This window comes from Syngnathoides biaculeatus, chromosome 2 (assembly GCF_019802595.1).
Source record: "Syngnathoides biaculeatus isolate LvHL_M chromosome 2, ASM1980259v1, whole genome shotgun sequence".
NCBI lineage: Eukaryota > Metazoa > Chordata > Actinopteri > Syngnathiformes > Syngnathidae > Syngnathoides > Syngnathoides biaculeatus.
In genome coordinates this window covers 16,548,174-16,562,058 of record NC_084641.1, presented here as the reverse complement: position 1 = coordinate 16,562,058, position 13,885 = coordinate 16,548,174, and the positions used below count along the sequence as shown (strand labels likewise).

The 13,885-nt window shown below is 43.0% G+C and overlaps 1 protein-coding gene across 3 annotated transcripts in view; it reads right to left on the bottom strand.

The window, feature by feature from the left end:
- nid2a (nidogen 2a (osteonidogen)) overlaps window positions 1-13,885 on the bottom strand; it is a 54,248-nt gene that overhangs the window by 19,511 nt on the left and 20,852 nt on the right. For all 3 annotated transcript variants that reach the window (XM_061837232.1, XM_061837212.1, XM_061837223.1), the window contains exons 14-22: window positions 13,645-13,875; window positions 8,013-8,159; window positions 6,493-6,621; window positions 4,512-4,634; window positions 2,987-3,123; window positions 2,794-2,899; window positions 2,383-2,516; window positions 260-365; window positions 3-130 (exon numbers count right to left, since the gene is read on the bottom strand). In XM_061837232.1, coding sequence (XP_061693216.1) covers window positions 3-130; window positions 260-365; window positions 2,383-2,516; window positions 2,794-2,899; window positions 2,987-3,123; window positions 4,512-4,634; window positions 6,493-6,621; window positions 8,013-8,159; window positions 13,645-13,875 — 1,241 coding nt within the window. The remainder of the gene's footprint in view (window positions 1-2; window positions 131-259; window positions 366-2,382; window positions 2,517-2,793; window positions 2,900-2,986; window positions 3,124-4,511; window positions 4,635-6,492; window positions 6,622-8,012; window positions 8,160-13,644; window positions 13,876-13,885) is intronic.

Sequence of the window (13,885 nt, the reverse complement as noted above, 5' to 3'; positions counted from 1 at the left end):
ACCTGCAGTGGTGTGTACTGCCCATTAGCATCACACTGAGGTACAAAGGCTCCAACGAGTGGATAGCCCTCCGGACTGGTGGTCTGTACGCTGTCTCTGTGGTGTTCACAGAGGGTTTTAAGGCGTTCATCTGAGGATGCAAGACTCATTTTAGTAATTGGAAAGCACAATGATTGTCACAACAACAAAACTTCCATCATATAATCCATGACTGGGACAGTCTAATGAAATGTCAATCTGCTCAGAGACGGTTTCTTACCAGCTCTCTCACAGTTGATGGGTGTTGTGCCAGGTGAAGTCCTGGTTCCAGGTCGTTCCCGTCCTTTGCTGTCCACACACCAACAATGTCCACTGGAGCTGTGACACTGAAATAATAAGATTTAAAAAATATATCAAATGTCAAACACATTGGGCCCAGCACACTAATAATAAATGCATTGGAATGCTCTAACTGTACATAAATTGAGTGCATACTCAAAGTCACACCGATTCGAACTTATTTCTCTATGAAAAAGACATCGGATTGACGCATCTAAACCACTGCGCAATCATTTGTTATGAATTATAAAAGTTACAGAACAATGTGGGATGGTGGCTCAGCTGGTAAAGCGTTGGCCTCACAGTTCTGAGGTCCCCGGTTCAATCCTGGCCCTGCCTGTGTGGAGTTTGCATGTTTTCCCCGTGCCTGCGTGGGTTTTTTCCGGGAACTCCGGTTTCCTCCCACGTCCCCAAAATATGCAACATTAATTGGACACTCTAAATTGCCCCGAAGTGTGATTGTGAGTGCGACTGTTTGTCTCCATGTGCCCTGCGATTGGCTAGCAAACAGTTTAGGGTGTACAACCGCCTCTTGCCATTGACAGCTGGGATAGGCTCCAGGACTCCCCGCGACCCTCGTGACGATAGGCAGCAAAGAAAATGGATGGATGGAATAGAAGTAGCTCAGCAAATGGGCATTAGTAGTTGATAGTCGATCTTCTTCTTCCTCTTCTTTTCCTTTCGGCTTGTCCCGTTAGGGGTCGCCACAACGTGTCATCTTTTTCCATCTTAGCCTATCTCCTGCATCTTCCTCTCCAACCCCAACTGCCCTCATGTCTTCCCTCACCACATCCATAAACCTTCTCTTTGGTCTTCCTCTCGCTCTTTTGCCTGGCAGCTCCATCCTCGGCACCCTTTTACCTATATACTCACTCTCTCCCCTCTGAACATGTCCAAACCATCGAAGTCTGCTCTCTCGAACCTTGTCTCCAAAACATCCAGCTTTGGCTGTCCCTCTCATGAGCTCATTTCTAACCCTATCCAACCTGTTCACATCAAGCGAGAACCTCAACACCTTCATTTCTGCTACCTCCAGTTCTGCTTCCTGTTGTTTCTTCAGTGCCTCACAACTGTTTTGTAAACTTTGCCCTTCATCCTAGCAGAGACTCTTCTGTCACATAACACACCAGACACCTTTCGCCAGCTGTTCCAACCTGCTTGGACCCGTTTCTTCACTTCCTGACCACACTCTCCATTGCTCTGGATCGTTGACCCTAAGTATTTGAAGTCGTCCACCGTCGCTATCTGTTCTCCGTGGAGCCTCACTCGTCCCCCTTCACCTCTCTCATTCACGCACATATATTCTGTCTTACTTCAACTAATCTTCATTCCTCACATTTACAGTGCATGCCTCCATCTTTCTAACTGTTCCTCCATCTGCTCACTTCTTTCACTGCCGATCACACTGTCATCTGTGAACATCATGGTCCAAGGGGATTCCAGTCTAGCTTCATCTGTCAGCCTATCCGTTACCACTGCAAACAGGAAGCGGCTCAGCGCTGATCCCTGATGCAGTCCCACCTCCACCTTAAATTCCTCTGTCACACCTAAGGCACACCTCACCATTGTTCTGCTGCCATCATACATGTCCTGTACTATTTTAACACACTTCTCTGCCACACCAGACTCACGCATGCAGTACCACAGTTCCTCTCTTGGTACTCAGTCATAGGCTTTCTCTAGATCCACAAAGACACAATGTAGCTCCTTCTGACTTTCTCTGTACTTTTCCAGTAGCATCCTCAAGCCAAATAATGCATCTGTGGTACTCTTCCTAGGCATGAAACCATACTGTTGCACGGAGATACTTACTTCAGTCCTGAGTCTAGCCTCCACTACTCTTTCCCATAACTTCATTGTGTGGCTCATCAACTTTATTCCTCTATAATTCCCACAGCTCTGAAGATCGTGGTCCAATGAGTTATGTTGGAAATTTGTTCGCGGCGTACACGTAAATTCAAGTACAAATGTATTGGTGAAGCACATGTTCGTGCATCAAATGCTATAGATGCGATTTAAGTACAAATATGTACTGTTTGTGGAGGAGGCCCGTTGTTTTCTTACCTGCTGAGGTGTGTACTGTCCATTAGTATCACACTGAGGTACGAATGCTCCTACTACAGGATCACCCTCGGGACTGGTGGTCTGTACCCTGTCTCTTTGGCACTCACATGGGGTTTTATGTGGGACTGGTTGCTCTGGTTGGCAGACAAAGCATGTAAAAAAGTAAGTTTCTTTCAGCTTGTCCCTTTTGGGGTCGCCACAGCGTTCCACATATATGTTTTGGCACAATTGGGATACGAACCCACAACCACTGCTTTACCAAACCAGTGCTCTAACCACTGAGCTATGGGGCCACAGACAGAGTATGTAAACAATCTTCTAGATTGACAGTACAGCAAGACAATGCTCACTGTATTCAAATGATGTTCTGTAAATGTACTGTCACCAGGTTTTACTCCCTGCGCTCCTCACCCTGTCTATCACAGTCTGTTGGTTCAGTACCAGGAGGCGTCCTGGTTCCTGCTCTCTCTTGCCCCCTGTTGTCCACACACCAACAGTGTCCAGTGGAGCCATGGCACTGCAAATGATTAATGATTATTCAACCTCTTGAGCTCCATTTTCTGGTCAACAGTCATCAGTCCACATTCTGTCTCTTAGTATTCACCTGGAGTGGTCTGTATTGTCCATCAGAGTCGCACTGTGGGATAAAAACCCCAATGGGTGACTGACCAGTTTGGCCCGCTTCACTCTGTAGACGGTCTCTGTGCTGCTCACACTGGCTCTTACTTTTATCTGTTGGCCCTACAGACAAGTACAAATGATAGTGATGATGATAATGACGCAGTAACGCTCCATAAATGGTATGAAGAACATTAGTTTGTATGACATTCTTTTTTTAAATCGATCCAGTTGCAGGAACTTAATTGTTGAAATGTGTCTTTGGAATTTTGCCATCTTCATCTAGAAGAGCATTTATGAGATGAAGCCTAGGTCATAATCACTGTTCTGTTTCATCCCAAAGTTGTTTCATTATTGAGCTAATGCTGCAGCTTGATCCTAAAAGCTTGGGGGATAATTTGTTTCTTGGTTTTAGTTTGTCAATGGAGGCACCGTGGTGCTGGCCTCACAGTCTAAAGACTGGGGTTCAAATCCCCAGCCCCACCTGTTTGGAGTTTGCATATTCTCCTTGTGCCCGCGTGGGATTTCTCCGGGTACTCCAGCTTCCTCCCACATCCTCAAAACATGCAACATTCATTGGACACTTCAAATTGCCCCTAGGTGTGATTGTGAGTGTGGCTGTTGCCTGTCTCTATGTGCCCTGCAATTGGCTGACAACCAGTTCAGGGTGTACCCTGCTTCCTGCCTGATGATACCTGGGATTGGCTTCAGCACTCCTGTGATCCTTGTGAGGATAAGAGGCTCAGAAAAATGGATGGATGGATGGATGGCTAGTGTGTCCATTTCCACAACTACAGGGAGAAGAGTTGTCAGACTCCTATCCGGAAGCAGGATTGGTCAGTCCGTGGATTATGTTTCCACAGTTGGTAGTTTGACACCTGGACTTGTGGTCTTTACACTGTCTCTGTGATGCTCACAGTTGGTTTTTGTCCGTTCATCCAACATTTAACATTGTGCTTGATAAGAGTTCAGCTTCAGAAACATGTTTTAGGTTCATGCACTTTATGGGCACAGTTCCACTTTTCAAAATCATTCATTAACTTTGATGATGGAATATTGGAAGGGAAAAGGAATAACACAGACTCCAAGGTCCCATTTTTCCCAAACATCTCCAGTTTGTGGTATCTACAAAAACATGTCTGGCTGCAATTTTCTCAGTTGACATGTAAGCTTCCACTGCAAAGCATTTTTCAGTTACTTTTCATGCAATTTGCACATCATACTCAGTGGATATACTGTACGTGTCAGTTGCACTGTATTACTGTTGCAACCCGATCGCCAGCTGAGGTACTTTGGAAACCACCTTGGATGAATTTTGTTTTTGTTTTTACATTTTTTAGCACAATGTATGTGGTAGTTGAGCCAAAAAATGTTATAAGACTGTTGCTTGCTTTTATACACGTGCCAACTGGCCTGAAGTAAAAATGATTGGCGGTGTGGCCAAATGTGATTAGTCACCATGTAAAAAGCATAAATACACATAAAAACATAGCCAGGACAGGCTCACTGACCTTGCTGGGAGCAGAGGAAACCATCTCCATAAAATCCATTCTGGCACTGGCAGTGGAAGGAGCCTAAGCTGTTGGTGCATCTCGCATTAATGTGGCATGGAGAGGAGCTGCACTCGTCCGTGTCTAAGGACACACAGTCGGAGGGAAAGGAACACTGTATGTGTGCGCTGATGGATCAGAACAGATGCGATATCACAACTGGACGGACAGATTTTAATGTTGGGGGGAAAAAAAACGTGACAGAGAAAAGAGTGTTCAGAGGGAGTTCAGAGGAAGTTCACAATGTTTGCTGAAGGAGTGTCGTGCAACATACACACGCACACACACGCACAAAGCAATCTCTATTGTCTCTTCATATTTGTTTTCCAGCTTTCTTCAAATGGGACCTTGCTTTTTTCCACATTTGCCACCCTGACTGTCCCCTCCCAAACACGAAGCTCCCCTCTCTCCTTGTGTGGCTTTAAAGCAGTACACGAAGAAGCATGTTTTTGGGCTTGAGTTGAAATGTTCAGCAGTAAATCAGCAGTCCGTGAGTGTACGCGTGTGCATTTGTGGGTTTGGTGCATTCGAATGTCAACATTCTTTTTTCAATGGTGAGAAATCATGTTAAAGATGACAATGGATTGAGCGTCAAGATCAGTTTCACAAGAATAGTCAAGCAAATATATCAGGCCGACAATTCTGCATGGTTTGGGAGTACAGTACCACATTAAAAAGGTTCATCTACATTTTTGATGTAATTTAAAGTATTGCCATGAGCTGTAACAAAGCTACGCATAGCTAACAATGCATTTTTCCTAATACTGTACAGTATGTCTGCAACAACGTCAGAAACGCATGTAACAATACACTGTTTTTTAAACTCTGGGCGACTAGATGCCGGGTTTTTAAAACATCCAGGATTTTGCCATCTTAGTCAGGATGGAATTTTTCCACTTGGCTATGGCTTAAGTTTCTGTTGAGTCTGCACAGTGTGACCTCGTTGCCATCCAGGTTTTCAATCACTGGTCATGGAATAGTCTGGAATAGGTGACTGCAGGATTCAAACCGCAAGTGTGACCGGGGTCCACTACTTATGAAATTGTAAATTTAGTTCAGTATCTGTATACTTACTGTATATTCATACTGCCAGACAGCTGGATCTCACTTAATAGTCATCCTTTTTTGGGGTGTGAAAAGCTCATGTAGACATTTTTGATCACAGGCAGTGAAACAAGTTTCCGAACCAGCACCGTGAAGTTTCAGCTGAGTCACTCAGTGTACGGGGGGCCTAAAGATTTCGTCAAAAGTCTACCTTCTGGAAATGGGACTAAAACTCATTTCCAGGAAGTCGTCACCTTATCATGGTGGAGAGTTTTGTGTGTCCTAATGATCCTAGGAGCTAAGTGCTCTGGGGCTTCAGGATCCTGGAAGGTTCACCCATTAGAAACAGGTCCGCTGTGAGTAGAGCCGCTGCTCCTGAGAGGAGCCAGATGAGTGTACCGGGGCATCTGATTCGGATGCTTCCCTGACCCCTCGCTGGTGATGTGTTCCCGGCATGTCCCAGGATATGCGAAAAAGATCGTACGTCTCTCGGCTGGCCTGGGTACGCTTCGGGATCTCACCCGGAAGAGCTGGATGAAGTGACTGGGGAGAGGAAAATCTGTGCGTCCCTGCTGATGCCACTACACCCGCAAACCGACCTCAGATAAGCGGTAGAAAACGGATTGACGGACTGATGTTTTTGACAACTTATTTCAAATCCCGTGGCACTGGGACTAAAAAACTAATAGTTGTTGGGCTGAATTAGTGAAAAGCATAAAAACTCACCAGGATTTAGGGCTATAATGTTGATCACGATGTGTTGTCATGAAACTATTTAAAAAATATTGTAAAGTAACTATTTCAGATGACAGTGACTTGGCAAAACAAGTTCATACACATGCTTTCCTGACGTTTGCTGGCCTTCAACATATCCAACACGCTGCATCTGACAACTCACCCACACATGTACGTCCATCAAAGCCAAATTCAAAGCCCCTTTGGCACTGGCAGCGATGGCTACCGGGTAAGTTGATGCATTGCGAATGAGCACCACATGCAGGCAAGGCCTCTGCACACTCATCGACATCTAACCGGCAAGAGAGAGAGAGAGAGAGAGCGAGAGAGAGAGAGAGGAGAGAGAGAGAGAGAGAGAGAGACATACGTCAGTTGAAGAACATGTCCATATGCGAGTGTAAACACCTGGAGCTAAGGCTGCATTCTTGGTACTGTACGAGACATTATGATTACAGTATGTGGTCAGGGAGAGACACTGAGGCCCATCCGTGGGAACCAAGGCACAGCCTGGGGCTTTCCTAGTGCTGTCAGCGGGAGACACGGACATAATGCTGCCCTAATGAGAGGCCACGGACAAGCTTAAAGCAATGGAAGTCCCTGTTAATTAGATCATCAAACATGAGGAGGGGAAACAGACAAGGAGGAGGTGAAGATGGAGTATGTAATGATTCTCTTCATATATGCTGGATGAGCAGATGCCCCAGTACCTTGAACTATCTTGGGCTGGGTGTGCTTGGGTTTGAGGTGCTTTGGTGGGAAGAAATAATGTACAAATAGTACAGTATGTGAATAGATTTTTCTAGTATCTGTACTTGGATTTTTATTTATTTTTTTGGCAACTTTTTAATTTTACGTCGTACTTTCTAGTCCTTACTATGTCCAAATAGGCTTGTTATTTTTTTAACCTCCACAGATAACAACGCAGCCTGAAAAAAATACGTAAATCGAAATAGGTAATGGTCATGATTGACTGATTTATTGAGAGCTTGGGGACTTAAAATGCCAAAAAAAACAGATAGCTTTGACATGAAGGGATGCGAACCAGGTTGCATTCATGACGACAATAAAATAATTTGAAAAAGCAGGATGTTTTCATTGTGTTATTTAAAATAGTTATTAGATGTTGTTCGCTACGAGAATGATTATTTGTGTACTGCGGCATCCTAAAAACTTCCATCTTCTTCCATTAGAAAAAAATTCTAATCAGAAAAGAAAATTCTGTATATTTACATTTTTTTCTGTTCTTATAAATGGAAAATGTATAATTTTTGTTAAGTTGATGCTTGCGAAGCGACAGGAACGGAAACTTTTGACAGTGTTTGAAATGAATTTTTCTTCTATGGACAACCACTTTGCAAGGTGATAAAAGGGTGAGACTATTTTGGGTCCAGATGTTCCTTTTTTCATTGTGACAAGTTAAAAACGGCTATCGTCTACAACTGACATTTTAATTTTGTGCTTGAATATATTAGTCTGTACTTTTTTAATTTTATGAAATAAAATGGTTTGAAACCACTACTTAGCTATCTTAAGTAGTATAAGTGTCTTAAGTAGGTGGTGTAATTCGATGGAGAAAATGGATGGGAGTCTCGCAGAAAACAATAAAAACGGCAATCATAAGAAAAAAAAATGCATCTCAGGACACATTTTCAAAGCGTAAAGAGAGAGAGAGAAGTTAAATACCGTAACAGTTGTGTCCATCGCCTCTGTAACCAGTCCCACATCGGCACTGGAAAGCCTTGTCCTCCAGCGGGACGCACTGGGCGGTCGTGTCGCAGTCGTGGCTTCCATCATAGCAGGGGTTAACTAGCTCTGGTCCTGCTGACCCCGCTGAAGTGATCCAGAAAAAACAAATGTTTTTTTTTATGTCAACAGCAACACTCTAACCATTTATCTCATGTTTCTTAAATAGTTTTTGATGAGCATCAGGGAAATAAATCAACCAACCAATCACAAAGCTTTTTGGTCATCTGATGACATTTTGAATGAATTGAAAGATACTGTAGATGTTACATTCCACTTTTGTGCCTTTCGATACCAAATTCATTTGTTTCATGACCATGCTCAAAACTGAAAAGGTTCACATCACACATCATCTTTTGCCATTGAATTGAATGGAAATGCAATTAATCTGTTCCAGTCTCCTCAATATCCATCGATCCATTTCTTAGCTACTTATCCTCACAACGGTCACGGAAGTGGTGGAGCCTATTCCAGCTGTCAATGGGCAGGAGGCAGGGTACACCCTGAACTGGTTGCCAGCCAATTGCAGGGCACATCAAAACAAACAGCCACCCTCACAATCACACTTCGGGCCAATTTAGAGTCACCAATTAATGTTGCATGTTTTTGGGACCTGGGAGAAAACTGGAGTGCCCGGGGAAAATCCACACAGGCACAGGGAGAACACGCAAGCTCCACACAGGCGAACCCTGGACCTCAGAACTGGGAGGCCAACACTTTACAGCTGATCCACTGTGCCATTGCCTCATAAATATATATATTTTTAAATGATACTCTATATTGTACTACTGTAAATGAAAAATATAGTAGTTACATAATTAATTAGAAAGTAAATACATTAATCTGTTTTTGCCACAGTTTGTGCTTCAATTTAATAGACATTGGGCTGCTCCTTCTGATGCGTGTGCCTTGCTCACCTGGAAACAATACAATACAGATATACTGTTATACAATATACATGAATGGTCCCAGTTTCTATGTAGGCAGCACCCATAGTAGACGTCTATTGCAGCGGATAAAAGAATATATTCCTGTGAGCTTTTTTTTGTATTATCTCTGCATGTGTTGGTTCATTGTGTTCAGGTAGCTGTTGCTTAAAGGTTTATAAACACAACACTGCTATTTGCTAGCCCATCGATAGCGTTTTCTGTTGTTAGCATTCAGCAAGCAGACTATAAGGCAGCTCTTTTTTTTAATACACAGTGTAATTGTAAAATATATCAACAACTGTGGCAAAATGCGCACATCATTTTAAAAAAAAGTGCTGTATATGAAAATGAATTCTAATTGGAAGAGGAAAGGAGACAAGAAAAGTGCTAAATTCATTTAGCACTGTTTAGTGTTAAGTGCTTAGAGAGATTACAACAAAAAGGCTAAGTACACACATCAGATGGCTTCTTTTTAGGAAGTGACTTCCTTCATGTTCTCGATATTCAACACATGGTTGAAGTTAGCCACCACAAGACGAGACACACACGCAAGGCATGACGAGTGAGCGGATGTGTGTGAAAGGTTTCCTACAGCGTGACCTCACATTGACCACATGTTACAACGTGAAATGTTTTCTACATCTCAACCAGCGATTGGCACACTGGCTTGACATTCCGCCAAAAAAAAAAAAAGGATGAAAATACTCCATAGCTTCAGACTATTCTGTTCACCAGTGTGAATGCTGACAGAGGCAGTCACTGAGCTGAAATCCTGGATCCCATATCTGCCTGATGAACTAGTGTTAATAGATGCCATGTGCTACTAGTACATAAACCAAATGAAAAAAAAAATTGTTTGAAAGTGTTCTGATTGTTTTTTTTTCCCCCCAAAGTCTTCTTCCACAAAAAAAAAACTCACTATTTGAAAATAAGTGAAATACAAGATCTTGTTTTTCCAAAATGAAACAGAAGACTATACGGTATTTATTTTCTGATACACTACTTTCTCAAACCTTAGTAACCCCCCCAACACAAAAATTTTATCTCATCAAGTGCCACCATCATAACCAAGTTTAGAACACAGTAGTATCATAGACCCAATTGTGTAATATGAGAAATAATTAAGTGAAAATCTTTTAGACAAAAATTATATAAAAAATGTACCCAATTAGTTAGTTTAAAAACATTTCTGAGGGATTAAATGCAATATATTGAACTTGAACGTGAAATGGAACTGATCTGTAGTGAGGGAGCGATTCTCTCATGTACTAGAGTAGAGAATCACTTTACTACACTATTAAATTTCCACATTTAACCGCACGGTGCTCGGCATTCGTAGTAGAGTGAGTCATACAGGCAGACACACACGCACGCACACAACACACAACACACACAGACTCTGAAGTTTAGTCTGGATTGCTTCCATCTCCTCAGGCCAGAGCTTGATGCTTACTTCTAATCAGGGCTCGTCCCAAATGTGGACATGAGAGAGCGACATGGACAGGCACGAGGCGCTTATGTAGGGATGGGAGGGAGGAGGGGGGAGAGGCCTGTAAAGCAAATTCAGAGATTTGAATCTAAATACTGTACATTATACTGTACGACACATGTTTCAAGATAATTGCAGAAAACGTGCAAAGACTGAGCATTATCTCGTCATAGCGTGAATTGATTTTCATCAGTTCAGGTTTCCTGATTGTTTTGAGTTTGGCTAAATGTGTGCACAGTGACATATTTTGGAGTCTGGTATGTAATACCTAATGTTTCAATACAAGGTAATTTTTCACTGCTCACTGAGAATCACAATAGCTTTGCAGGCACCGCCATATTGACATCTGTAAACTGGGCAGAGCCCACAAGTAATATATTTCCGAATGGACCCCGTATCATACCTGTGGTCGCCCCCGTTTAAGGCCAAAGTCGTTACTGGACGGCAGATTTGTTTCTTGTACAGACACTTCATGGAGCATGCCTATCAAGTTAAAACATATCAAGGAAATGGAAAAAAAGCTACTCTGCTGCTTTTGAGAGGAACGTGATCGCTCCTGTCGCCACAAGGGAAAGCTTGAAGCAGCTCGGCAGTTCCACATAAAGCCATCGTGAGATTATGGAGAAAGTATCTGTTATGCCTTGAGATAAGACTCACCCGACAACATTTTTTAGATACAAGCTCTTGTTCGGCCGGTTCGGTTCAGAAGTTCGGTTTTGCTTTGACTTGCGAGCGCAAACTTGAGATACGAGCGCTTTGTGGTGGCAGTGAACTCAGCTCAACTCGCTTCACAACAAGAAACAGTTCGGCAGATAATAAACAATTAATTTAAAAGATCTTTTTGATGCCACGCCCCATTAAACTTGACTGTTAAAACTAAACATAAAACAAAGATAACTAGACCTACACATTTTATATCGAATCAGAATTAACTTTATTGGCCAAATGTGTAACACCACACAAGGAATTCGCCTCCGGTAGTTGGCGCTGCCCGAGTACAACATACGTGTTGAGTACGAAGAACAATAGGATAGTCAACAGTCATTGACAGGGAACTTTGATTTTTTTTCTTAATATAACGCACAGTTGTACAAGGATACAGAGTTTTCTTGGCCATTAAAGCAATAGTCCGGTGCAGTGACAATTGTTAAAAAGGGTCTCAAGACATCAAGGAGAGCATACAGTTTAAAGTGACAAATGGTGTCATAGTCTATCGTTTGTAATACTAATCCTGACAGACCCAGCAGGGTGTGACAAAAACCACTCGAGACAGAAAACTGGCAGCATGTTGCAGTGGGAATGTAAAAGTTCCCCGTTCAAGGATTTGATAACTTAATTGCAAGAGGGAAGAAGCTGTCGGAATGCCCATGTTATATGAAAAAATAAAAAAAAACACTTGGCCTTCAGAGTGCCCCTGGTAGCTGAATGGTAACACATAAACTAAAATGACAGACTAAGAAAAGTTTTGTTTCTGAGTACATTAAATGGGTTTGAAGATCGGTGCTGAAAATGTGAGCAACGACGAAGAACAATTTAATACTTGAATTGTGAGACATAATGATGAAGTCTTTCTCACCATCTCACTTGTCAGTAATTTCAGGCTAGCCCAAGTACGCACTTTGGTTTTCTGACATAAATTGGCCCTCTGCCACAATATGCCCAACGTCAGGTTAACAAAGTCTGCAATCTCACTATCATCCACACAGTCATCCACAAAATTGAAGCAATCATGATTTGGATCAGCCCCGGTTTTTTGATTTCCACCTCTTGTATATGTACTGTACGAGCTTTAAGAAAAATAACTCACTATTAACTGATAAACTAAACCAAAAATTGGAACAATTTCTGAGAATTCACAGCAAAATGTGAATTCTGAATTGCTGTACCACCTCAAAATTTAGTACCAATGATTACCTAACTCCATAAAATAAAAAAAATTAAAACGTAAATAAAGCATGTGGGTGAGCTGCAGCTGCTCCTGTCTGACGAAGTGAACCAGGCGTGTAAATTTTAGACTGAACACTGCAGGCTCATACCAAAGTCCCCCCCCCCCCCATTTTAATGTACATCAGCTCGACTCAAACCACTGTTCATTACATCTGCACTGACAGATAGACACTAGTTTTATCGTAGCTTGTCAGTTGAGCGTAACCTTTGTTTTTGCAACACATTCTTATTTTGTCAATATTACCTCACCTAACGTGTATGTATATCAAATATAAAGAAATTCCAAATCTCCCCTACACCATCTACTGTGTGAGGATTTAGAGTTTGGTATCGATCCAAATTATGAGTTGCCTTGGGGGAGGTCTGTGCTCTATGGAGCGCCATTCAACTCCTGTGATTCTCATGACATCATAAAGAAGCAATTCTGCCCGGTAACACGCCCCCTTCCTCAAAATCTCTCATTGGATGGGATATTATTTCCCAGAGAGTGTGAGACCCTTGCATGCACGTGTACACACACGCACGCACACGCACATGCACACACAGCACTTAGTCCATGTTTACAAAACCCCTGATCCCCAAAAGCTCTTCCAGCTGTGGTCTTAGTGCGTAAGCATATGTGTGTGTGTGTGCACTTGCAGGCCTTAGCATGCATCCATCTTCATAACCCTTTTAATCAATGTGACATCAGAATGACAATGTGATGCTCTCTTCATCTTTTGAAGGTATAGTTGAGGGGCGAGAGAGTGAGTATGTTGGTAGAAGTGTGCTGAGGATGGAGCTGCCGGGCAAAAGAGCGAGAGGAAGACCAAAGTAAAGGTTGATGGATGTGGTCAGGGAGGACATGAGGAGGATGCACGAGATAGGCTTAGATGGAAAAAGATGACACGCTGTGGCGACCCCTAACGGGAAGAAGAAGTTGAAGAAGAGGTGCTCGTGCAACAGGTGGAAGACTTGAAAGTACGTCAAGAAACCTCCCTCTCCCTTGCTTAATACAGAGTGCTGGCAACTACAGACTAACCGCTAACTCGAAACAACTACTCTGGGTCCACTGTGCGCTTAAAAAATGAGTATCGGATATAGGATGTCAGACAGGAGCAGTCCATTCCATTCTCTGCTCCAGCAGAGCCCGCGTGATCACAACAACAAGCTGCTGAGATTAAGGGATACGAAAATCAATCAACTCGTAGTTTGTGTGTGGACCAACCTCCAACTGGGCTGATCTTGTTGGTGATGGCGTATCTTAAGATGCGCTCCTCCTTCACATACATCACAAACACTCTTTCCATGGTGATCTGCAGCGTCTCCACAGGCGGAGCCCGGTTGCCATGTCGACAGTCACGGTAGGTGATGTTCTGTTTCAGCTGGAAAGAGAAGGATTCGGATCCCCGGTCCGGTGAGACCACCGTGAAGGCCCTCACAGAGCTGGATGTGGCAACTGAAGACAA